Genomic DNA, 25,502 nt, shown 5'->3' on the forward strand with positions numbered 1-25,502 from the left:
AATGGAAAAGTTTTGTTTTTTTTTTCATCTTCTAAGTTGGGCAATCTTTTGATTAGTTAAAATTATTCATTGCATTTTGGTTGTAACTACAGGTGCTTTGTCAGGTTTGAAAAAAATAAAAACAAACGTAATAAAGTAAGAGACATTAAACCTCCTGGTGAAGTTTGGAGGAATAAGACATTTTTTTCGTGTAGATGACGTCAACAGTTAACTTTTCTACAAGATCTGATTAGACTTATGCAAATTATGTATGTTGCCATGTCGGAAACACAGAGTTTCTTTAAATGAAGTCTAAAACCCAATTTTGTTTAGAGTTGATCAATGTTCCAGCTGCTGGCGACGCGAAACAAATCGACTTAAAGGAACTCAGCGCTTCGGCTGTTTTCTGAAAGTTTGCTCCAACACAACACAACCCCACCAACAGAAGTACAGCTCTTGAAAAACATTTTCATTTGCAACACGCTTCTTTAGAACATCGGTCACATAAAGAAGTGTGGTTCGTCTCCCCATGCTGATCTGTACTTTCAAATTTATTGGTATTGATTGATGCTTTCATTGAACAGACAGTAGAGAAAATATCAAACCTAACAATCTTGAAAATATGGACAGTTTTGGTTGGTTTTAAACATCATTAATTGGAATTTATTGTGGCAATAAATTAAAACTTCTGTCAGGAGAAATTGATCGCGATAACTGATGCGCGATACAATAAATGCTCTCTACTAGTGAAGGATATGTGACTAATTTTATCAGATGGATTCTGGTCGTCAGATCAGCTTCAACATTTAGATATTTACTGCTGAGTTTAATATAAAACACGAATGGAAAACGGATCATTTTTCATAACATCTTTATTGGATGTGTCCCAGTTTTAAACATATTTACAGATACTTTAATCTTACTTTGTAGTTCAGTAAAAATACAAATACAGAACACTCAGTTTTGTCAAAATCAACGTCGCTGCTGCAGCGACTTGATGGTTTCCTCCTCAGCATGGACTCGGTGGTGATGATGTGGCGTTCGGGGGGAGGCGAGGGCAAAGTCTGCACTGCGTCAGCGAAATGACTTGATGGGCAAAATGAAATGAATTCAACTCCATTGACGTGTTTAATGATGACAAAGAGTAGGAGCCACCTCCGAATATGGTGGCTTCAACGCCTCAATTCAAACTTCGGAGGAAATCCTCAGCTTTTACGGCGCAGCTGCTGACTTGTGTACATAATGTAACCACGTGTGGCTGCGCTGCCGCCCGTTTTGGTGAAAAAGCAAAAATAAAAGAAAATATTCTAAACAGGTTCTGCTCCTGGTTTTCCACAAAGAAGAGTTAAGAGTTGAAATCTGGGCCTGAACTGATCAGAAGGAAAGACGACACAGAGAGAGAGAGAGAGAGCAGAGCGGCTCCGGCTTAATGAAAATACTTACAGTGCCTTAAAAAAAAAAACGTATCCACACCCTCTGAACTTTTTCACATGTTGCCACAAACTTCAAAAAGTGTTTTACTGGCGTATTTTCTGGTAAGTGTAAAGGGAAGGTTATGTTATGCTTGGTTCTAAACATGTTTCCCCCCCAAAAAATAAAATGTACCAAAAAAAAGTGTATATGTTCTCAGCACCGCTAAATATCAATGTATCAGTCCATGTGATATTTATGTGGAGTATTAGGATTATCCTCATCCGATACGGACATCAGAAATTGGTCCGATCAGGTATCAGGCCGAGAAATACATCGGATTCCATCATTATGAAGCTAAAATCTCAAGATAGAAGCACTCCGCTAAAGGACTCCGCTCCAGGATTTAGTCCAACCCGGCATTTTAAGTCAGTAATTACCCAACACTGATATTTTATACAAAAAAACAAAACAAAAAAAACTGATGTAAACGAAAAGCCGATTGGGAGTTTTGTTTTAGTTCAGTTGTACTAAGATATAAGATATTTGCACTGGAAACTGGAGTAAAAATATTTGGTAAGATTTTGTATTTTTGCAGTGCATGTAATCAAGAATCTTAATTGAAAACCTAAAACACTGAAAAGGGAGCAGGATAAACTCGCCTCTTTCTTCATATTGACATTAGTTTGACAACATTTGACAAAATAGATTATTGTAAGTCCTATAAGACTTACCTTATATAAAATTCAGATATTAATTTGATATGAAACAAGGAATCAATATGTATGGATTGTTTTAAATAAAGTGAAGAATCTGTTAGAAGTCCCATTGTTTTGACAATTTATGTATTTTATAAAAGCTTTTCAGTCACATTTATGGACATCATAACAGAATCTGACTGAGTTTAAGAGCAACTGGCTAAAGCTGAGAGCAACACGCCTGAGAACGCCAAACAAAGTAGCATTTTCCTTCCACCTCACAATTACACTCAACAAAAACAAACAAAAAAAGCATCAAAGTTCACATAAAAGAGAAAATGTAAAAAGATTAGACGCTTTTGGAAGGCAATGACTGACATTGTGAGCATTGTGGCTGAAACAGGAAGGAACCTTAATATTGCTGCTTCTGATCAGGATGTGTCATGCTGTGAACAGATATATTTGACTGGATAAATCTGCGCTGGCCTGGTTCCACATTTACACTTGAAAGCGGTTCAAAGGTCAAGATCAGACTGAACCAGGTGTTGGCGACGTAGTCAGATTGGTGCGGGGCGATGCGGCGTGAGCGGTCCTGAACGAAACGGAAACCACGCGAGAACCTACTGAGGTTTCATGTCGGTGCCACCAGCACCATGCCGTACTGAAGTAAACATTATTTAGCATTGTTCAGCTACATGCGTCTTCTGTGTCGAAAGCTTTTGAAATGGGAAAAAGTTTTTTTTTTTGGAGCTCTCGTCAAATGGAAACATTAATAATAACGAACAGAAGCGAAATAATGCGATTATGCAACACACGTTGACAGGAGAGTCCCCCGTTTCCATTTGATTTATAGATTCCTGCCTGGCGTCCGCCCGCTTCCCCCTGTGGTCGGTTCACCACGGTTCATTTTTGCCGGTTTATCGCTCGGTTTTATTCTCGCGTCGTTTTACACCGACTGACCGGAGTCCGGGTTTCTTTTTATTCCACGCGAGGCGTGCACGTTTCCTCGCCTCTTGACGGTTTAACGAGGCGGGTTCAAGCGCCGGCCACGTCCAATGTTTAAACGCTCGGGACGGGATTTATGAGACTCAGAGTTGAGTGTTGAATCAGCGGTAAAACACTCTGGAAGGACGACATGAGGAGGAACTGAGCTCTCAGTGTGAGGTACAGATAGAAAAGCGGCAAACATCACAGCTAAAAAACCAAAAAGGTCTCAAAGTGTAAACCTTAAATCATAATCGATGCTTTATAAAATAAATTTTTAGGGCAGAGGAGTCATTTTAATACGCACTAAAGCACTTCAAATGGGGAGGAGCGACCATATCTGGATGATGTGTCAATGAACCAAAGAGCTTGACTGCCTGCTGTAAACAAAAACTGACAAAGGCTTTTCTGAACACGAATATGTGGCAGTGCAGAAAAAAAGATGGGAGTGAGCGCTCTTGCTTTCCTGAAAGATATCTCTTTATCAAACCACTTTGACACACTTCGTGTCTTGGCTTCAGCCCAGAGCCGAGAGGACGGAGAGACAATACCGACCGAAGGAGGAGTAAAAAAGAAAAAAAAACAAGTGTAGAAAGCCAAGTGTTGTTTGTGAGCATAAAGTTCTCAAGCGAGAAATTTTGTCGTTTACTGATGTCTACCACTTTTGCTGTAGACATCTGATATACTGTATAGCACTAAGCTATATCAATAAATCTATTCATCTGATATTCTTAAATCTCCCTGTAGCGTCTGAGCCAAAGAATGGATCATAAATCTGAATCGATTCTGATTTTCATAATTAGGTGACATGTTGAAAGAAAAATTACAAAATTAATTGTAGACAAAGTTTACAAGACAGACGGGAACCAATGAAAAATGCTGACAGCTACACTGCGGTTCAGTTTAATCCTTACAGGTAAAACACTGGTGGTCTGGATGAAAGTCCTCCTACACCCCTGTGTTTACCATGGTAACAAAGCTTGTCAGGACTACGGTCGAAATTTTGGCTCCGTCCAAAACAGAAACGAACATGTTCAATTTTTGTAAACAGCTAAGAAAAACGATGTGCATCAGCAGCACCACTGAAAATGCTGCAGTCTGTATGACGAGCCCGATGATGGCGCTGCAAGACCACCGCAGAACGACAAAAACAACAAAGAATGTCGCCGTATTTGTTATTTACGGCAGTGAGGCGCATGCTGGACGGAGAGAGAGATGGATCTGCGTCGTCATGGCTTCAAAACAAATGGAGGTGGCACGGTCAGACGGAAACACTGACATGGACCCTGGTTTCAAAAATGATTGTCCACACGGATCCGGCGTTTTGGGAGACCAGAAACGGACAGTCGAAGCATCCTAAAAAAATCATTGCAGATACAACTAAAATCATCTCTGGGTGGGCAGGGCCCAACTTTTCTTGAATGCTGCCAGAAATTCTGTATTTTTGTATTACGGTTTTCGTCACTCTGTCAGGCCGGGCTCACCACGAAGTGCTTTGAAATCCCTGAGTCGGGTGCCAGTCTACTGGATCTCCAATCTACTCCTCTCAAAGAACATTCCTGCTTAATTTCCCTTCCTTAGTAAATAAATCAGCACTGAAATCTCCACCTTATGAGCTCACATTTCAGCTGTAGCTGTAGCAATCGCTGCTTTGGGTGACTATTGAGAGTTTGTTGTTTTGTACGCAACAACTTTTCAAAATATTTCTCAATTTTGAACATGGAAATGAATATGAACATCATGAGCTAAAAGCAAAAGAGAAATTGTAAAAATGGTACAGGACTTTTAGCACTTTAAATGGCATGCTGAAACCCTTAAATAAAACATGTTTGAACTTTTCTGGAGACATAACTACATTTTGTACTATGTCAAAACATTTTATGCAGCTTAGCATTTGCTAAAAGCTCCAGAAAGTTGAATAATTTGACGTCATGAGGATTTGAAGAGTTTGGTGTTCAAATCAAATAAAAAAAACTTAAGATTGTTTTCACATAAAGATGGAAACAGCAAGAGCAAGACTAATAGATAGTGGAGGGACACAGAAAATGGAAGATGAAAGCTCTGCACCGAGGAGTATTGAAATCATTTATTCACCTCTTTCAGTGCTACACCACTCTACTCTTTTGTCCTCAGAGTTTTCCTGTAACAAAGTGCACAAACAAATGATTTAAAGCGGAGCCACCGACACAAACACGTATACCAAGAAGCGAGGTGTCACTGAAAACGGAGGAAACGAGAAAATCTGAGAGGAAGGAAGGGGGGGGGTGAAAAGAGTGACGGTACGATAATGGGGGAATCTGTAGAAAATGGACAGAAGAGCAGCATCCGGTGAAGCAGCAGCAGAATGGTTTTAGGATGGGACAGAAACTGGTAAGACTGGTACATGGAGGCCTGCTGCTGTTCTTCTTTAGTTACTTTTTCTCAAAATGGTCCATAACGCCAAAAAATTGCCGACAGAAAATAGCTTCATATTAGGTGATTACTGCTGTCCCCACCTGCTTGTAAAGAGGTGATTAGATTACAGTTTGAGGTCTTGATCAAACAGGAAACGGGTTCGGATCGGGGGGTTGGGGGGGAAGAAGTGGAGGGCTTGTATCCGACCCTGTGTCTCCATTAATGCAAAAAAACAACAAAAAAAAAACAAAACCCAACATCTCATTAACAGACCCTGTAAAATGTCCACTAGTCCGTCAGCATGGAGGGGAAACAAACCCTTCAAGTGTCCGTTTGCGTAATCCTTCAGCTTGCACTCTTAGGGCCTCGGCTCGAGTCAGTATGGAGGACGTTTGGTCAAATCAAATGAAAAAAACAAAACAAAACAAAGCCTCTCGTGTGGAGCTCTCTGATTCAGAGCCGAGAAAAGGCTGAGCAGCACACCCACCGTCCGTCTGGTTGAAGCAACGAACACATGGATCTATAGTGAGAGTCGGAGAGGAGGACACAGAAATAGAAGGAGGAGGAGAAGAAGAGAGGGGGATCCAGAGAGTCAGTCCGATCCTCTGGGCTGCGGTCTCTCCGTCTCCTCTGGCTCATGTCTGCAGTCTGGACGCAGATGAAGAGTTCCCATGGAAGTTTGTCCAGTGTTGGATGGGGTTGGTGGGCTGGGTCGAGCAGAAAGGTGGCGCCCCCCAGTGCTGTGGAGGAGGAGGAGGAAGAGGAGGCGAGTGTGTGCGTCTACCGCTGAGCGGGCTCGCTGCCAGGCAGGGTGATGTTGCCCAGGTGGAGGACGGGCAGCGGGTGGGCCTCGGTGTTAAAGACCCAGCTCTCCAACGGCATCAGGTCATCGCTGGAGAACAACAGGTACAGGTACCTGGGGGCGGGGCATGGTGGAGGGTGGGGAGGGCAATGTAGGGGTAGGTAAAGGGAGTAAAGGGAAAAATTAATAATTCAACATGACAGCAAACCCCGAATAAAACGCTGATGCTATTGCTACAAGGTGTTCATGAAGAAGACATTTTTGTGTCTAACTTCTTAATTGCTGCAACAGAAGAGGAAAAAAGGCCAAATGCGCACGACTGGAAAACGATGTGGTTTCCTAAATGCTGCTTATCTGCTGATCAGAGGCGAGCAGCGGCCAATCAGAGCGCGGCTGCTGTTTTGCTCTGATGGGATTCTCTCAGCTGGGACAAACACTGGAGGAAAAAAAAAGATAGAAAAGGACACAAAAGGCTTCCAAACTCATAAGGATGGAAATGTCAGCATCTCAGGGAGCGGGCGGCCGGCGTGGCAGCTGACATTTCACAGCTCACACACCAAACACACACACACACGCACGCACGTTGGTGGCATCAGAAGCCTCGTCGGTGTTCGTTTCAATCTCAGTCAAAAGCAGAGGTCTGATCGGCAGCCCGGAAATGTCACTTTACTTTGGAGGGTAGAAAGAAGAGAGCAAGGGAAGACAAAATAAAAAAAATGAAGGAAGAAAAAATACAGGACAGATGAAGGAAGGACAGAAACTCAGAAGAAAGGAAGGAAGGGAAGAAATAAGGAAGAAACAAAGGATGAAGGATAGAGAAAAAGGTTGGAAGGAAGGATGTAGAAAAACAAGTGTGAAGGAAGGGCACCATAAATCATGGCAGAAAAAAAAGAAAAACAGAAAGAAGTCAAAGGCATGAAGGAAGAGATGAAGGCTGCAAGAAAAGAACGAGAGAAAGAACAACAGCAGGACACCAGTGACTGATGTAGGGAAGAAGGGAGGATTAAAGGAAGTACACAAAGTAAGTAAGGGAGGATGAAACCAGGGAGTGAAAAGACACAAGGAAGAAAAAAAGGACAGAAATCAAGGATAAAGACAAGGCAGCAAGGAATTCAAGAAGGAAGGGAGAAGGAACAAATGAAGGACAAAATGTTTAGATCATGGAATAAAGTGCATAAAGTCTGGAAATGCAAACACTGTTCCATAATCTATTTCTTTCATATTTATCCAGACCTGGAAAATTGCGAGCACTAATTCCAGACTGCAAAGGAAGCCTGAGAAACCGGTTAGAAAAGCAGCACAGAGCCTGAAGGGGATCATTTACACAGAGCAGCCAGCAGGGGGAAGCAGTGAACCACCAGAACAATTCTCCCCAGACTCCTTTGAAAGCTGCTGCTCAACTCAACAGTGATGGGACGGAGAACCAAACCAGGGATTCCCCCTGCATCAAACACACAGCATAAAGCAGCTACTGCTTTGGTTCTGGGCAAAATCCAACTTACACTGGACTTCCACAGGTTAAAGTGTCTAAGTGTTGAGGAGGAAGCTGCTTCAAATCAAACTCACTTGAGCGTCTCAGCGAGGAAGAAGCTCTGCTGCACATCGTCATAGGTCGGGTTGGACGAGTAGACGTCTTTCACTCCGGAGAAGCCTCCACTCACGCGGCAGTACTTGTCAATGGCCTGGAAGAGACCGGATGGAGAGAGGGAAAGAGGTAAGAGTCTTTTTCAAACCCGATGCTGCTGCAGATGCCGTAAAATTCCAACATTTATTACATTTTCGGCTTCTGCCGTTCGCTTTCACAGTCACAGCCTGTGGTGGTGCTACACCAAGAACGACTGAGGAAAATGACACAAAGCCTGAGACGACGACACTGAGCACAACTATGTAAACTAAAGAGTTTAGTGGTTGTAGGATTCCTCTTTGGTCTTTGGCAATAGAGACATTTCTCCAGCTGGCATTAGACTGGGTAGTGGCTGGTATTTACCCAGAAAGCAGCCCGCTTTCTGCTTCTAGAACAGTCTCTGGTCACAAATGAATTCAAATTGCCACAGAGTTCACTTTAACCGAGGATTTCAGGCGGACCGGAGTTAGCTTTTTTAATTGCGCGCTCCCACTTCCCCAAACGAACCAGACATTCGAGGCAAGCAAACTGGAGTTTGATTAAAGAGGATTAAACAATGTTGGTTTGAATGAACCCAAAAAGAGCAAGAAGTACAAAGAACGAGAAGCCACAGGGAAGGAGGCAGGGAAATCGCAAATGTCAAAAGGTGTAAAACAAATGAAGACTTGAACAGAAACGAGCGGTGACATCTAAAAAGAAACGGTCAAAGGAAGGAACGACAGATCAGAGAGGACGACGAAAACGAGAGCAGAAAGGAGCAGAGAAAGAGAACGCGTGGGGGAGGAGAGCACATTTTAATAATCTTATAAAAGCGCGCTGTAATTAATTTCTTTGCTTTAGACAGATTAGAGCCGGTCCTGGGGTGACAGTCAGGAGAAAGCCACTCTACAAAACACAAACGCTTCCCAGCACTTCTGCTCTCCTTCCACAAAAAAGCTCCAGAACGGGAGTAGTCGCAGCTCAGCCCTCCTCTAACGACTCAATCTAGTTTAAAATAAGTCAGCAGACATATCAGAAATGACGTGCTTTGGGTTATGATAGTTCGCATTAGTCTCTATACATTAAATGTTCCATTGGAAGGACGAAGGCTGTCACCATCAGGGAACAATGTGCTAAAGTCTGGAAGCTGATCCTGAGCCGGAGAGACGGCCTGATGGTGAGTAAATCAGGACAGTTGATGGTAAAAATTCCCGACCGGTTTACATTTCGCACAGCTGATGTGTTTGTGTCCTTCTGCCTTTCCTTCTACCATAACAGACTTCCGAGACCTGTGTTTGTTTGCTGCCGGTGAAAAGTTTTCGTACACTCATTGTGGGATTTCCAAGATCCATTTCAAACGTTTGTTGAGAGTTAGACATCCAGAAACTAAAATCTGGGACACAAATTTAACACGAGGGTTTTCTCTAACTTACAGGGTCTAATTTATACAAACAGGCCCAAATATATTAAGGATGAAGGATGTATCGGCATTAAGGTTGGTACCGGTCTATATTACTAGGCTTTTAACCTTTCGGGATCGGTCCAATAAATAAATCTGGGCCCATATTAACAACTGATATTTATTTCCATTTTGTTGCTGTTTCTTACTGAAGGGGCAGTGGAGAAGTTTGATCATGTGACTCAAACAGAGTTGCCATTGGTCATGTGATTGCACGAATTGGAATTCTGAAAATAAATTTGCTTAATGGAAACGTGTTAATTTTGAAAAAAAAAACATTTTCTTGTTTAAAAAAAATCTTTTTAATGTGGCTTTTGGGCTGTACTGAAACGAGTGTATTTCGCAAAACTGTAACGGAAAACTTTTTCCACGTCACACGAGTCACATGATCAACAACCGGATTAACTACTGACGGAATCGACAAAGAAAACAACAGGAAGTAGTTGGATGATGACGGTGCGGCATTTAAAAAAAAAACTTATTGCATGAACATTTGCCTGATTTTAATTGTATTTCTCATTTAATGGAAACACAGCAATTGCAAAATTGTGCATTTTTTCAAATGGTAGCAGAATATCGACAAATATTTCAGAGCATTTGGAATGGAAACACAGAAACCAAGCCCAACCAAACCCACAGGCAATGGTTCGGTCAATGACTTGTTTTTCTTCAAGGTATTGAAAGCGTAGTAAAATAGATATATCTATAAATATCAATTATTGGCCATATTTGATTTAAATAACAGCAATATTTATATCAAATTTCCATATTTGTGCATCCCCCAGGTGTATGATGTCAGAGTAAATTCACACCGGTGTCTTCAGTTGTAGATTTTGAAAAGTAGCTGAAATCCTTTACTGTAAAACCACAAACATTCCCCCAGCGTTCGATATACTGCGATAGGATTACTGCAATGTTTCCCCGCGGTTGAGTTCAGAGTATCATTCTTTGAGGATGTTTTCATTTTTGTTCCTGATTCGGACACAGGTTATTTAGCACAGTGAGCTGTAATATTCCTGCATCTGAAGACTGTCTCGTCGACGGCAGCAGCAGCACTCAGGAATTCAACGGGCGACACTTTTCTTCTCACGGCACCTTGGGACTCTTAAATTGGACGAGCGGCTAAAGGCACACAAAACCAAAACTTAGTCGGTATAGAAAAGGCAGTTCTGTTTAAAGGCTGCAATCAGGTTCGCTGCCCCACAAGAAGGTATGTAAACAAGAAAAATTGCGTTATGATCTACGACGCAACATTTCCGACTTAGTTTGCTGGTGACAAGACCAGGGAGAAGAAGTCAGAAAACCACACTGAGACCGACTGTCGGATTAGACAGCCATTCCAGCTCACATTAAATAAATACAGACTAAAACTTAATAATAAAAAAGTTGGTACACCAGCCTGCACTCAATATCATTAAAAGTTAATCGATCGTCCAGCAGGTGACGCTAGCGGCCCGCTAGCACATATGAGCTCCATTGATTTCCAAAGGAAACTTATCACAGTAGATTTGGCCCCTGCTGACTAATTCTGGCTGCATTATACTGCGGGACACGGCCTATCGACTTTCACTATTAACACATGTAATTGAATAGTATTATCTCTACCCCTCGTCTTTTAGCCATTCCTCCATCTCTCTCTCTCTCACACACACACGCGCACGCACACACACACACACACACACAGATCGAGTCCATGCAGGAACGCCCTCGTGTGACCTCGATGCCGTCAGCAGATTTGCTTCGCAGAGAGTTTGGGCCATAATTCCTGATATTCATGGGCCGCTGCAGGACAGCGTGAGCCTGCACTTCTTGATTTATGGAGCCGTGTCACTCTACTCCAAACACACACCCACACACACACACCTACACCCACATGCACACACATGCACACACACACACACACACACACACATCTATGCAAATATACATACATTTCAGCAAGCTAAAAGGACTAATTACATGTGTTGCTATTTAAAACTAGCTTAACATGAGTTAAATCAGTTTTACTGCGATCTTTCAGCCGCTGTGAGGCGAGCGCACTCTGACAATCAGAAGGCATGACCATCTGTGCTAAATTATTTGTACCATTAAACTGTCCACCGGTGAGGGGAGAGGCGGGGCAGGGGGCAACAGCTGCCAAGGTGGGACATATTTCACAGCGCAGCAGCCGGGCCTTCACCTTCAAACTCATTTACAAAATGGCACAGAAAGCTGCGAACACACAAACACAAAAAGGCTTGCCGCAATAAATTTTCCTCAACGATAGATAGGCCTGGAAATTATTGTGATAAATTATAATATCGTTGTTTTGGACAATTTTCAAGTAATATATTGATCGCATAATAATGCGACTTCAGTTTTACAAAGAACCCCCAGAACTGGAAGATATTTTAAATATCTTCACAACAAAACAGGAAAAAAAAACACATCTGAAATTATGGATAAAACGGATTATGTTTCTGTGAACAAAGTAGCTCTTCAAATGAATGTAAATGATCAAATTTATTTGAATTTATCATGCGATGAATTGATTAATTGCAACAGCCCTATAAACAAACGAATGCAAACCAACCAGCATCACCGGCTCATTTGGACGCTTAAGCCAGACGCTCAGAAGCTCCTGGCCTGTAGCAGGTTGGACTCCACAAAAGTCTGTTGATATTATTTTTAAAACTTCCTTCATTTTAAGACGGCTCCCGTTGCTCGACAATTTTAAAATCGATACGTGAACAGCGGCGACAACACAGCACTCCTGTGCGACGCCAACATTCTTCTTCTGTGAATGCGGGTCACAGAAGTTTGAGGTTGCATTTAATTAGTAATATGAACAACCACAAACGCACAAAAAAAACAGACACACACTCAAAAAGTATGATGTCAGCATAAAAAACAAACAAACATTGGAACTGAGCCTTGAGACTTATTGTGTGAGTGCAGCCTTAGCTTTCAGCTAACTAAAGTTATCAAGGGCTTTTCTTCAATCTCAAACCAATCCGCTCTCTCAGCTCTGACCCGTGGCGTCAACACGGTGTTTTCATCCACTCCAGTCCGACTCATTGGTTATTTTCTTTCTCACCCTGAGAGATGGCTCTGTGTGAAACACCCAGACCGAAGCTCACTTTCTCTTGCCCACTCGCGCGTTCAGTTTCAACTTGAGCACGACGTTCAGATGCCTGAACAAAGAGTTGCTGCCATGTTACTACAAATGACTAGATGTTGGTGTCGACAAGCAACTGGACAGGTGCATCTAATCAAGAGGCCTGAAACAGTCTGACAGATGTTTATGCAACACACCGAGGCTCGGGTGTTTGCATGAGAAAGCCGGCTCGCTCAGCTATGTCAGAGAAATGCATTTCACTAAACATACGAGAAATGTAGCTGTGTGTCATCTAGAGAAAGCTGCAGGTGTCTGCGAGACGTGAGTGGGTTAGAGTACAGACAGTACCGGAGGAGGAGAGGCGTTCGGAGAGAGCCTCAGGTAATGAGTGACAAACCTGGTGTGAAGACAATTAGTGGAAAACGATGAATTCTGGGAAGAAAACAGAACTTTTAGCAGCAATGAGGGGAAGAAAAAGAAAGTGCTGCTTATTAGAGTTGTTGTATCTTATGGGGAGAAAAACAACAACTCTGAAATACTAGGAAGTGATTGCTAGGCTGAGAGTTTATTGAAGTTAAGACTAATGCTCCATTAGATTAGGGCAGTCCAAACTTTCTGCTATATGGGTACCGAAAATCTCTTTTGTTATGAAGAATGTGAAAAACTAAACACAGAATTTTAAATAAAATATACGACCCAGATTTCTATACAGAAAGAATCTGAAAGTCCTGTAAGACATATTCTGGGATTATAGAATATAATCCAAGTCTCTCTTTTTTTGTTGTTATTTTAGACTTGTACCTTGAAATTGGGCCTCTGTATCTTTAAAAAGCTTCTACTCTTTCTGAAACATCACAGCATCTTCCCTCTGTTAACAATTTAAAACTGCAGTTCTACCAGGTGTTTGCTAACTGCTGCTGGCTAGTCTGAAGGAGCTGAGTGGAGGAAGGCTGCTCAGTGAGGCAGAAACTTGGAAACTGCAGCTCAGAGGAGGGGCTTCGTCTTAAAGGCGGAGCTAGGTCCAACCAGGCGTTTTGCACAGCTGCCATGGAGACTAAAGAATTTCTCAAACATCAAGGCAACACTCCAGGTATGTTTTTGATGAGTAAATATAAGTCGATTTTACATGATACTTTAAAGAAAGTTAAAGTTTAGTCTTAACTTCCTTCAGACAGTAAAAAAAAAAACAAAAAAAAACTTTCTAAAATTAGATGGATAAAATTTTCCACTTCATCTGTTTATAACACTTTTCAAATTTAGGTTTTTAGTCAAATATTAGGTTGTACTTTATTGCTAAACTTTACAGTTTTAATATCACTTTATACAGAAATCAAGCACTTTCCAAAACCTTAAAAACATCAAACTGAAATTCAAAGACTCTCCAGGATAGCAGCCCTGTAAAAGTTACTGTATGATGGTATGAACCATCAAATTAAAATGTGGTTTGTAAGAGATTGTGTGTGTGTGTTTTTTATTTTTATTTTCACTTTAAGGCTGCTTAAAATGTTTCAGAAAGCATTTTCATTCAAAACCCACTGAAATTTCACATCATCCAGATCAACTTGCAGAACTATAGCTGAATAAATCCCTTCATTAAATAAGGATATCTTCTGTCACATTTATAACTGTTTACCTATGAGGTTCAACTAAGCAAAAGGAAGTAAAGACGAGGCCTTCAGCGCCAGCTCTCTTTAGTGTCACTCAGGATCGCGGCTAATAAACGCACCTGCCAGTACATTTGCTTGGCACTTGTGCTCATATGCTATTTACTCCCACTCAGAAAAACAAAAACAAAGAGCTGCTAAGAAGAGAGAGAGACAAAAACTAAATGACAAGACGACTGGCAGGAGAAAGGAAAAGAGCAAGAGATGGAAAGAAGATGAAAACGATGAGTCTCGCACCGAGGAACCGCGCTGACTTATATAGACGGTGAGCGCTCTAATCCCCCCGTCAGAGAAGGCTTTCAGCTCTGTGCTATTTTCAGATAGCTTTTATCATAACACACAGGAAGAAGTAAAGATTGTCTCGGAAAAACAAGCAGAAATAAAGCAGATCTCCTGCCTAAAGGACCACGTCAAGCAGGTCACACGGATGAGGCGGGTTCAAACGGGAGCAAACTTTTAACATCTAGCCGTTTGACACATGGTGATGTCACTCGGATTAAATAAACATTTTTTGGAGATGAGATTTATGAAGTGATTAGAAAGTCCTTGTTATAAAAAGGTTTCAGAAGAAACTAAGAAATATAGGACAAAAGATGAAATTAAGACAAAATACAAATGAAGAGCCCACTGTACTGAACCCATTGAAAACCTCATGGTTATTCCAACAAATATTATCATAATATTGATTTCTGAACTCACTCTGAGTTCAAATATTAGTATTGTTGTTACTAAATATGAACGAGTCTCTCTGCATTATTTGAGTTCTAAAAGCATGGCATCTTTTTCGTTATTTTGTCCATTTCTCATTTTCTGCAAATAAACTCATTTTTTGCTTGGAATTTTAGAGACACGTCATAGAATACAAATGATATCACTTTATACAGAAATCAAGCAATATGGGTACCTTTTATTAAAGGACAATGTTTATTTTACTCACTAATATACAGACAAAGGGTAAAATCAGAGAAACTGATCATTTTAAGCATGACTAAAAGAAAATTTGATGACTTAAAATTGGGCCTGTCTCTTTAAGAAGCTCTCGCTCTTTTTGAAACTCTGCCACCAGGAAGTCGTCACAAAATGGCTCCTCTATAACAACTTTTTATTCATTTTTTTTTTTTACCAGATTTGCACTGAGGAGTTTCTTGTATAATGAGCCGAGCATCTGCTCAGCTCCACCAGGTGTTTGCTAATTGCTGCTGGCTAGTCTGAAGGAGCTGAGTGGGGGAGAAAAGATGGCTGGTGCTCTGTGAGGTAGAAGCTTGGAGATTTGGAAACTGCAGCTCGTTCCACGCAGGCATTTTGCACAGCTGAATGGTTGTCATGGGAGATTAAAGGATTTCATGAAAGAATCTAAAACACTCCAGGTGTGTTTTTTCAAAAAAGTCACTTGTACATAATCCTGCCTCTTTTACCCTCATACTGAATCAGAATGAGCTATGGACGACACTGACTGCAGAGTACCTGGGAGACACGAGCTGCCTGCTCTCTCTTTGTGCATTCATCGAGGCGATCGTTTCAGACACGCTCTTTATTTCCTAACGTCACTGATTACATTCATTTCTCCCATTATGACCGATGTGTGGTATTTCAGCTCGTATTGACAAATAATAGCCGCGGCCCTGAATGCAAATTTTAGGCAGTCGACAACGATAATTAACCAGATATGAAAGGGAACTGTGACAGGAGCCATTGATCTCGCATTTAAAGCGGGCAGCACTTTGAGATGGACGACGTTCTGTTTGTGGCGACGACGACGGGGAGGCTGGAGGAAAACAGGCGGAGCAGTTTATACATCTAGAGGCTGTTTTAACACCGCCATCTTGTACACGCTGCAGAATAACACAAACAGTAGCTGATTGCGCTGCAGAAGTGTTTGTGGTCTTTAATATGCACATCTTCTCATGCTGCAACCACATACTTTGACTTTCGGGATTTGATGTGGTAGACCAACACGCATTAGTGCACAAACATACAGAAGAAGAAGAAAAATGTTCCTCAGTTGTTAAATTTTCCTGATCAGAAGCAGAAATAAACAGCTCAGGTATGAGAATCTGTTAACGGGAGATGTGTATTCAAATTTGTGCAAAAGTTGTAAGAAATAAAAACATACTGTTGAAAGAGAGTCATGTGAAGAACACAGGAAAGATTCTGGGGGAAAAATGAGTTTTAGCTCAAAAAAACACTAAAGATATATAGTTTTGCTTCCACTCAAAGTGCTATCTATGGTCAACACATCATTCCCACTTTGAAAATGGTAGATTGAATGATCTGCAGACAGAACGGTGCTGGAAGATAACAGTGAAGGTCTCACAAAAACCACAGAGTTACTATGGACTGATTGATTTGTTATAATGGCCCAGTCAAAGCAAACAAATAAGAGACGTTTGGGAGTAGATCTGAATCCAACTGAGACTACAAAACGACTGTTTATGGAGGCTTTGCTGCTTCAATGTTCTCCATCTGACAGAGCTCGGCAGAACGATGGGCAGAAATGTCATTCGCAGACGTGCAGAGCAGCTCGTTGCTGCTGTCGCATCAAAATGAGGTTTAACAAAGCAGCAACTCAGGAGGGCTGAACATAAACGCAGGCCGCATGGAGAGAGGTTTATGATTTTGAAAAAGGTTGAGATTGGAGGGAAACTGTAATTTTCTTTCCTCTTTTCAATCAGGCTCTCTGTGTGCGTTGGTCGAGGACATTAAGATCTAAATAAAACACACTAAGTTTGTGCTTTTAATGTGACAAAATGTCAAGCGAAGTTTGTGTAGCACATTTCAGCAACGAGCCAAAGCCACTTACATTACATTTTGTCACATACCATCATCGAAATCATCAATGTCCCTCAAATATGTTGCTCAGAGTTCCACTTGCTGGATTTTTAGCCTTGATTTTAGTGTTTTGGGTGTTTTGCAGTTTTCTGGGAGCTTTTTCCAGATTTGTGGTGCATAGAAGCTGAATGCTTCTCAGAATACTTTTGCACAGCACTGAATCTGTGGCCTTAATGGAAGAAACGCAAAACCCTCTAAAAATCTAACATGATCTTTGTGACTTATGTACAAGGAAACAGAGAATTGAAGGGTAAGACGTTCATCCGTCTACTATGTTATTTAACTTTTATATAAAAAAAAAAGATACAAAAAAATAATTTATCACAACCTATCACTATGTTCTGACAACATAAGATTAGATGACATGTGGATGAAAATAGAGATCCTTTGCCTTTTGGTCCAGCAGACAACCAATCAGAACCAGGAGGAGGGTCTTAGCGCTGTCAATCATGCTTATGTACGACAAAAGCCTTTCATCAATGCTAAAGCTAGTTAGCTTGTCCACCACACTTACTGTCGTTTTTCTGGACAGTAAGCTGTTTCTCTGCCATTGGCACATTTAGCAACATGTATACTAGCATGACTGACAGTGCTAAGACCCTCCTCTTCACTCTGATTGGTTGTTTCTGCAGAGAGTGAAAGAAAAGAAGCTCAAATTTTTTTTTGTCTTTCTGATTATCTGGCATTCTGTAACAAATCTGTAAAACATGACACACTGCAGCTTCAGAATAAAATCCAAATCATCGTTTGTCCTTACCTGAGCCGCCTCCCAGCCCCATTGCCTGTATTTGGGGTCGTGGGTGAACCTCCACATGTACCAGTAGGTCTCGATGACCTCCGGCCGCAGGATGTAGTACTTCTCATTCTGCCGCACGGCCACCGCCTCCAGGCCGCTGTCGAACTTAAAGGCCTCTGGGCCCAGCTTCAGGACTGGGGTGATGATGATGGTGATGATGATGGAGGACAAAGGAAATGAAGGAAGAGAGAGATTAAGATTGAATAGAGTGGGCGGGTTAGGAAGGTAAACAAAGGAAGGGAGAGAGTGAAAGGAACAAATTAATGAGAGTTAAAAGAGGAGAATCTTTTGCTCCCTGTTTGTCTTAATGGTCCAGTTGCTGTTGATAATTAGACTCCGAATAGGAGTATGTGCGCAAACACACACACAGATGGACACACACGTGGAAGTAATAAAAAGCATCCAGCTGCATTGATTTTACCAGGATTTTTTTCCCTCAATCTTTTTACAACCAATGTCTTCAGCCCGTTAAGTGTACGGAGTATTAGGGCGGAAGGCGGGAGCTGACAGAGCAACGTCACAATTTTGCCGACATGTACGTGATGCTGCATCAGACCGCTGACAAGTTTTACTGATTCATTTATCTCAGTCAGGCTTTGCTGAAGGAGAGGAAAAACTAACAAAGTTTAAAAAATTAATAAATGAAAGAAGAAAAAATTTATACTTATAAACAGGATGTCTGATGATCATAGTAGATACTAAGCCCCGCCCCAAAATAATGTAAAATACAAGATATATGGCTGGGTGAAAAGATTTAAAAAATGACAATATATCCTGTTATTTTAGCCTTTTTCCTTATTTCATACCCAAACTAACCCACTTACATCTCTGTGGGTGGGATTGAGTTGTTTTATGTGTTGAACAAGATCAGCTGCCAACTTAATATGCCAAATAGGCATATTAAACTTATCCATTAATAAATTTATGCTTTCCCAATAGCGAATAATCCAAGATGGCAGCGGGATGATTAATGGGGCTGGAATGTGAAAAAAGGCCCCGAGTGCAGAACCCAAAACACCGCTGCACCGAGAAACTTTGGGATTGGAGGAGAAAAGTTTCGACACACGTGTCTTGATCGTTAAAGATCTTCATTAAAATAATGAGCAATGTTGATGGAAATGAATTAATAAGCTCGCCTACATGTCACTGTCAATGTGTGTCACATTTAACATGAAATATGGTTCCAGGAGATGGGCTGGAATGAGACGTTTTATCGGCCAAGGAGTGAATTGTATGACGCACGGCACAGCATTTTCTCACCTTTTAACCACAAGTTACAAGTATCTCAGTGGCAACAGAAAGAAGTACATTAACATAAAGTAGGTGGACTGTTAGCCATTTGTTTTTACAAATAAAACTCTGAAACATGAGGTCATGTTAGCACACATGAAGACAAATAAATATGTGCATTTTGCAGCCTTTACATTTTTCTGTCAGGATTTTCTTGCGTTTAGCTTCGTCATCTCTCCTGACGGTGGGCACACTTATGCTAATGCGCTAAAAGCAGAGCTAATGTTTCCTTTAGCGCTCTTAAAACATTTACCACTTAGCTTCCCATGGAAGTAATTTGTCCCGATAATTTCTAAATTTACTCGACTGTAAAGTAAACTCTCAGATCATTAAAAGTTTGACATCGGAGCATGTCATCGTCATTCTTATGCATTTTGCATTGGCAGTTATATTGAACAAATGTAATTAGTTTTGATTTTACATATTTGACCAAACCTGGGAAGCCATTGGTGTATTTCAGTGTGCTGTACTGGTGCAGAGTTATCAAATTAATTTGTAATTCAGTGCATTTATGTCTGTGTTAAGTAAATTCAGAATGGTTTTTTGTATTGGATCGGTATCGGCTGATGCTAAACCTCAGATATCGGTGGTGAAGGCAGCGGTGCATCCCGAATTCTACTACTTTTTTTGTAAAGCACTGCAAAACAACAACATCTGTGACAAAATGCTGTACAGATAAAAATCAACACACAATCAAAATATGGAAAGGACAAGAAAAAAAAAAGAAGAGAAAAAGTCTCTACTTTCGACAAAAACCAAATAACTAAGAAAAGCGTCACCTGTCCTGTCGTAAGACTCGTGGCAGGTATGGGCGATCTCTGCACCGAGCTGCAGGTAGTGACCAGCCTTGTCGTCCGGCGAGCCATCGGCGCCCAGCGCGAACATGCCGCCGGCGAAGCAGGCCAGGTGGCCCATCTTCCTCTCCAGGTGGCCGTTCTTCCACTCGCCGATGAACGTGAGCCCGCCGTTGGATTTGCGGATGAGGTGGCGCTCGATGGCCTGGGACGGAAAAAAACCCATTTCACTCTGGATTCAACAAACGTGAAGGTCCGAAAGCTGCGCGCGAGTCACCGCGGCGCACCTCGATGGCGTCGTCGTAGGTCTTGCGGGCTTCCGTGTCGGTTTTGTCGGACATGAGCCACGCCTTCAGCAGGTACTCGTAGAAGCTGTCGCCCAGTCCTCCGAGCGAGGTGTGATCTGCGGAGAGACGAGTTCTGAGATTAGCTGGAGACGGAGAGAATAAGCATGAATTATTCAGTTTCAATCTGTGCCCCAACGTCCTTGGCAAAGCGAAGCCATGTTTTTATTTTTGTTGTTTTTTTTCCCCTTCACTTCTCCACAGCCAAAAAATACTGGCAGCACACTTTCTGGTTTTCCCCGTTTTGTTTACCCTCTCATATTTCACTGTTCCCGGTAATAATTACTGAGGTTTACACAGCTTGAGTAGCTGGACGAAGCAGAGTGAAAATGGGACTCCTTTAGAGTGGAAACGTTCCAGCGGATTTAAAATGAGATCCCGTGTCCCTTCATTTTAGTATTTGTACAGTAAAAATATGTATATGCTGCTCACTCCAGGCCCGCACGCTGGAATTAAGAGGGAAGTTCCAGATTTATTATAGTTTTATCTAGTTAAAAAAAAAAAAGTAAGTAAAAAGGCTCTCCCCGCCTCTCTGTGGAGAAATGGGATTAATTTCAGACTCTCTTCAGCTCCAGGTAGCCACATCTGATATCCGAGCAGATGCTTTGTTTCTTATCAAGCTTTTGATCTGGAGGTGAATAACATGCCTTTAGGGAACTGGAGGGATATTCAAAGACAAAGAGCAAAAGAGGAGAATGAATTATTCATTCTTTGTCAAGCAGAAACATGACAACCCCACCTTCAAGACACTGAGGCTGAGCGATGAGTGTGGCGCCGCTGTTTATTTCCTCTGGTCTTCTTTCAAATGTCTCCTTAAAAAGTTATAAAGCAGTCATTTACGGCAGATGGAAATGCTGTTAACTGCAGCTCAATGCAGTTTCTTATGAGGTTTTTACGCCGGTTGAATTGCGAGGCAAAAGTTTGGGAAGGTGTTTTTCAAAAGTTTTCAAGCACAAGAAAGTCAGAATGAAACTGTGAGGACGTGTCACCAGCAGGGCCGGATTTAAAAGGTTGAGGGCCTCTGGGCTGGAGCTGAATTTGCTGCCAAATCCACTAAGGAAAAATTATTTTACTAAAGCAAATTATTTTACTAAGGCTCTACAGTAATAGACAGTCCGTATGAATCAATGCATTGTAGGTTTGAGCCGATAACTCTGTGTTGTTCCCAAAGAAATTGAATGAGCTAAAACTGATACTAGAAAGCTACTTTCCTAAGATTTGAATATTCATTAATAAATTCATGAAAATCCCCAAAATATTAATGATGCAAGTTACCTAATGTGGGTCAATGAGTTTTAAATATAGTACAATCTTTGCAAAATATGCATTCATTGAAAAAAATAAAATACAAATTTTAACAAATCCTTGGTTGCCCTGGGCTACTGCCGCTATGCTGCCTATTCACCTCGATTTTATCATTTTAATTTTCTGTTCATCCAAAGTTGGCTTAATATTACAATTTATCAAAGCTGTAAAAAAAAAAAAACTGTCTGGAAACGATTTTTAATACTTAGGAACAGAACTTACAGGTGTAAAATCTGTAAGTTCAACAACTTTCAGAGTGAGTGACATCGCCATCTGGTGGCGTTTGGAAGAACTGGTTTATAAATGTTACAGATTCAATGGAAAGTAACCAGCTTTAGGCTGCACTTTTCAAAATAAACTGTGGAATGATGTGAGATAATCATACCTTACTCAGACACTAAGTCTATATTTTATTATTGTTGAAGAATTGAAGCTTTAATATTTTTGTGTTTTAATTTTGAAAGTAGTTTTAAACCTAGGCTGGCAATGTTTTTATTGACAAAAACAAAACGGTGCAGCAGCAAACTGGCATGAGGTTTAAGTTCATTCAAAACTCTAAAGATGAACATGAATGAGCTAAAACTGGTACTGAATAATAATAATTTAACGAAAGGGCTTTTAAGTTGCTGTTAGTCAAGTCGGCTGCACTAAAATATTACCTTAAGACACCAAATGACAGTAAAGGAGGACCTCCAAACCACAAATAAAAGAAAATCCTATTGCTGGAGTGTGTTGGTGCAAAATGACACGATTCATGGAGGAAAGGACAAATTGTTATGCTAAACAGGAAACGAAAGCACGGGGGAGAAACTGTTTGACAGAAGAGTTTTAATATGGTCACAGAGGACCCCATGTTACTGGTGCTTTGTGCTGATTAGAGCAATAGACAGCCCGTAGAGCCTCCCCAGTCTGAAAAAGTACTGTACAAACAGAGCCGTAATGAATTTAAATGTGTGTAGTGAGTTACAACTCGAGTGTGCTTCCCTGACAGGTGATCAAAAACGTGCGAGCACACACACCCTGCTCCAAACACCGGGGACTTAATGTGAAGAAAGAGTTGGGGAGAGCCGTCATTTCAAATCAAATGAATTTGTCGTCTCACAAAACAAAACGTGTTTCGCTGGAGTCCTCGAGAATTAATGGGGGAGGAGGAAAAAAGTCAAACCCAAATGAACAAAATAAAATAGATAAATGATACTAGACAGCTGCTTTATTATTAAGTAGATGATGGGAAGAGTTCAATGATTTCCACTCTGAAGTGTGATTCCCAATGATGAAGGTTAACTAATTTAACTGATTTGTTAATCCTGACCCATGGCAAAAAAAAACAAAAAAACAAAAGAAGATACTATTTTGGTGACTTCTGAAGGCACTTAATCGCACTGGATTTATTTGGGGGCACCAGAGTAAAGAGGGATAGATGCAAATCTATGGCTGTTCTTTATTTGTAAACAAAATTAAAATGCCTGTTGAATGATAGTTTGTGTTTAAGTAACAAATAAAATCCTAATAATTCACATTCAAGATGTGGTTATAATGTAACAAAATGCGAGGAAAAAAAACGTGTATAGAGAATATATCAGTTTAGTTTTTGGATAAAAGTTGAGCTTTTAGCTCGTCATCCTGTTTTGTTAACACTCTGAATACACTGACATTGTAAGTTATAGCACATTTTTTAAAAAGTTAAAAAATGCTTCACATGATAAGAATCAAGAAAATGTTTGAGAAAATAAACATTATGTTGTTAGCTGCAGCAACAAGCTTTGGATTTCAATTATTTTGCTGTTTGCGCAGCGTCAGCCTTTACCCTTGAGGCCTCCAGCTGATTAAGGCCACATTTTCATCTGAGATGGAAAAACAAACAAAAAAAAAAATCACAACAAACCTTGATTATTATTTTTTTGTTTCTCAGACTCCGCAAAGCATCCAAGCTGCTACATGCACCCACTTACAATATGCTTCTGGGAAAAGGCGCGTGATTACAGCAAGGCTCGATGAGAAATAATTATTACATATTTTGCAAAAAATAAAAATCTATCGCGTTTTAAAGGACGGTTAGAAATCATCTTGCCTTTTTTCAGTCAATTAGACGGATTGAGGGAATGATGGGGAATTAAAAAAAGTGTGTTGCCGTTTGCACTAGAGCACCAATGAAACCACCTGACGCAAACACAAACCATCCATGAGCATCCGTCTTCTGGTGCGGCCCGCCGGCTAACTTCCAATCCATTAACGTACTCAACTATCCCTCAATCAACCTGCCCTCCCAACAGCTTCCATCCATCTATTTTCCCCGAGCTTTTGGCTCAAAGTCTGCATTTATAAGCACATCAGTCCGACTTCCGTGTCACCTGTCCGTCCATTAATGCGCTCCTCCGTTTGTAAAGATCAGCGAGCGCCGGCAATTTATCTCGCTTGAAAGGTAAACACAATCAAATTCTGAGGAGAGATATTTAAAGTCGATTCAAAAATACTTTATTTTTTCCCCAGAGGGAAATTACATGCTGTATTAAGTTACATTTCCACAGCATTGTGAAGCTCGGATGTCTGGGCCTTATCGCCTGTTGTGATTGGTAGAAGAGATTTGAACTTCAGGTTAACATTACTGTTGTAATTCAGGTATTATTTGTGCTTTTGAGATGCTAATCAGCGGCTCCCACCTGCCAAAATGATACCTTGTTGCCACGGTTTACACATTGTGAAAACTAAGAAAAAAAACAATCCTTCCAGCTGCACAGCAAATAAAAAGCAGACAGAATAATTGTCTTAACACTCAATCAAACAAAATACTACAAAACAAAAGTCTACAGAAAGAATAAATCAGACCCAAGTAAAGCAGAGTTCTACATATTCACTATTTGCTATTAAGCTGGGAGTTTGGTGGAACGCAATATGCTCAATATAGCATAGCATAGCCATGGCAACCTTTAGCCTATGCAAACGTACGGATGCAGTGGATTCAGTCTTAACAGATTTCATCCGTTTATTTCCTCTCCATGAATATAAGATCAAGATATCTGATCATCTATAATTTGTTTTGAACTAAAATGTTCAGATATAAACTGTATGCGTATTTTCAAAGAGGAAGGCTGTATAGCATTTCTCAACCGTATTCTTGTCAAAATAAAGTCTTCATGTGTCTAAATGTAAAAATATAAACTGCTCCACTTAGGAAAGGGGTGTGAATTAGAACGAATAAATCCATTTAACATAAGCCAAAAAGTGCATTAGTTAGGAATAAAAGGTTTCAGAGGAAAACCTCTGTCACTTCTTCAATAACTTCTCTCTGAGAGCCGATCATTTCTCTGGGCAAACTGCCAAATGTAGTCAATCTAGCGACAACGCAAAACCCCTCATCATCTTTAGTCGTCTGCCTGATTCAATTCGTCCTCATTAACGAAGATCCATGGGACGTTTGTCTTCACTTCTCACGGTGCTAATCTCTTGTTTTCCGTCGTAACGGCTCTTAGGAGCCAGGGGCCGATGGAAGCTTGCACCAACATCTTCGGACCTCTCCAAACAGCTTGGTCAGATGCCAGCGATCCAGAAACGTTAAGATTTATGACTGAAAAGTCAAATATATGGCAAGAAATGTTTGGATTGTGTACTTACGTTGGCCCCAGCGGCCTGTACGAGGGTTTAAGTAGTTTGGGTAGAGGCCGTTGGGTCGGTCCATCTTAGCTAGCAGCTTGCGGATGTGCATCACCTGAAACAAACATTTTTAAAAGTTTTAGGCAGAAAAGGGTTGCTCACAGGCAGAAAAACAGAAATGAACTGAACTAATGGAGATTATTGATAACTGATGGAAAACCTCTGTCAGTGAAGAAGGGGCATTGCTACTGATTGATGGGAAAGCAAGAATATCCAGGCAAATAATGGTGCGTGTGGTGTGTTTCCCCCACTGTCATCAAGAGCCTGGAAGCATCCATGTTGGGTGTAGTGTGGCTTTTGAATGCGTGGGAAAGTCGTTCGCTCCATTTCCATTGACCATATCATAGCACAAGTTGGAATTGCGAGAATAAATCGACAAATTGACTGTGGTGGTTGAATTTAA

The 25,502-nt window shown here is 41.0% G+C and overlaps 1 protein-coding gene across 3 annotated transcripts in view; it reads right to left on the reverse strand.

Annotated features, from left to right (window-relative positions):
* Window positions 1-833: 833 nt before the first annotated feature.
* man1a2 (mannosidase, alpha, class 1A, member 2) overlaps window positions 834-25,502 on the reverse strand; it is a 109,413-nt gene continuing 84,744 nt past the window's right edge. For 2 of the 3 annotated variants that reach the window (XM_055031718.1, XM_055031717.1), the window contains exons 9-14: window positions 25,061-25,154; window positions 20,087-20,202; window positions 19,785-20,004; window positions 17,677-17,849; window positions 7,834-7,949; window positions 834-6,381 (exon numbers count right to left, since the gene is read on the reverse strand). In XM_055031718.1, coding sequence (XP_054887693.1) covers window positions 6,246-6,381; window positions 7,834-7,949; window positions 17,677-17,849; window positions 19,785-20,004; window positions 20,087-20,202; window positions 25,061-25,154 — 855 coding nt within the window. In that variant the 3' untranslated portion in view covers window positions 834-6,245. Of the gene's footprint in view, window positions 6,382-7,829; window positions 7,950-17,676; window positions 17,850-19,784; window positions 20,005-20,086; window positions 20,203-25,060; window positions 25,155-25,502 lie in introns of those variants that run through there. The other variant, XM_055031719.1, reaches the window with a different exon arrangement.

This window comes from Poeciliopsis prolifica, unplaced genomic scaffold, assembly GCF_027474105.1.
Source record: "Poeciliopsis prolifica strain line A6 unplaced genomic scaffold, Auburn_PproV2 SCAFFOLD007, whole genome shotgun sequence".
Lineage (NCBI taxonomy): Eukaryota > Metazoa > Chordata > Actinopteri > Cyprinodontiformes > Poeciliidae > Poeciliopsis > Poeciliopsis prolifica.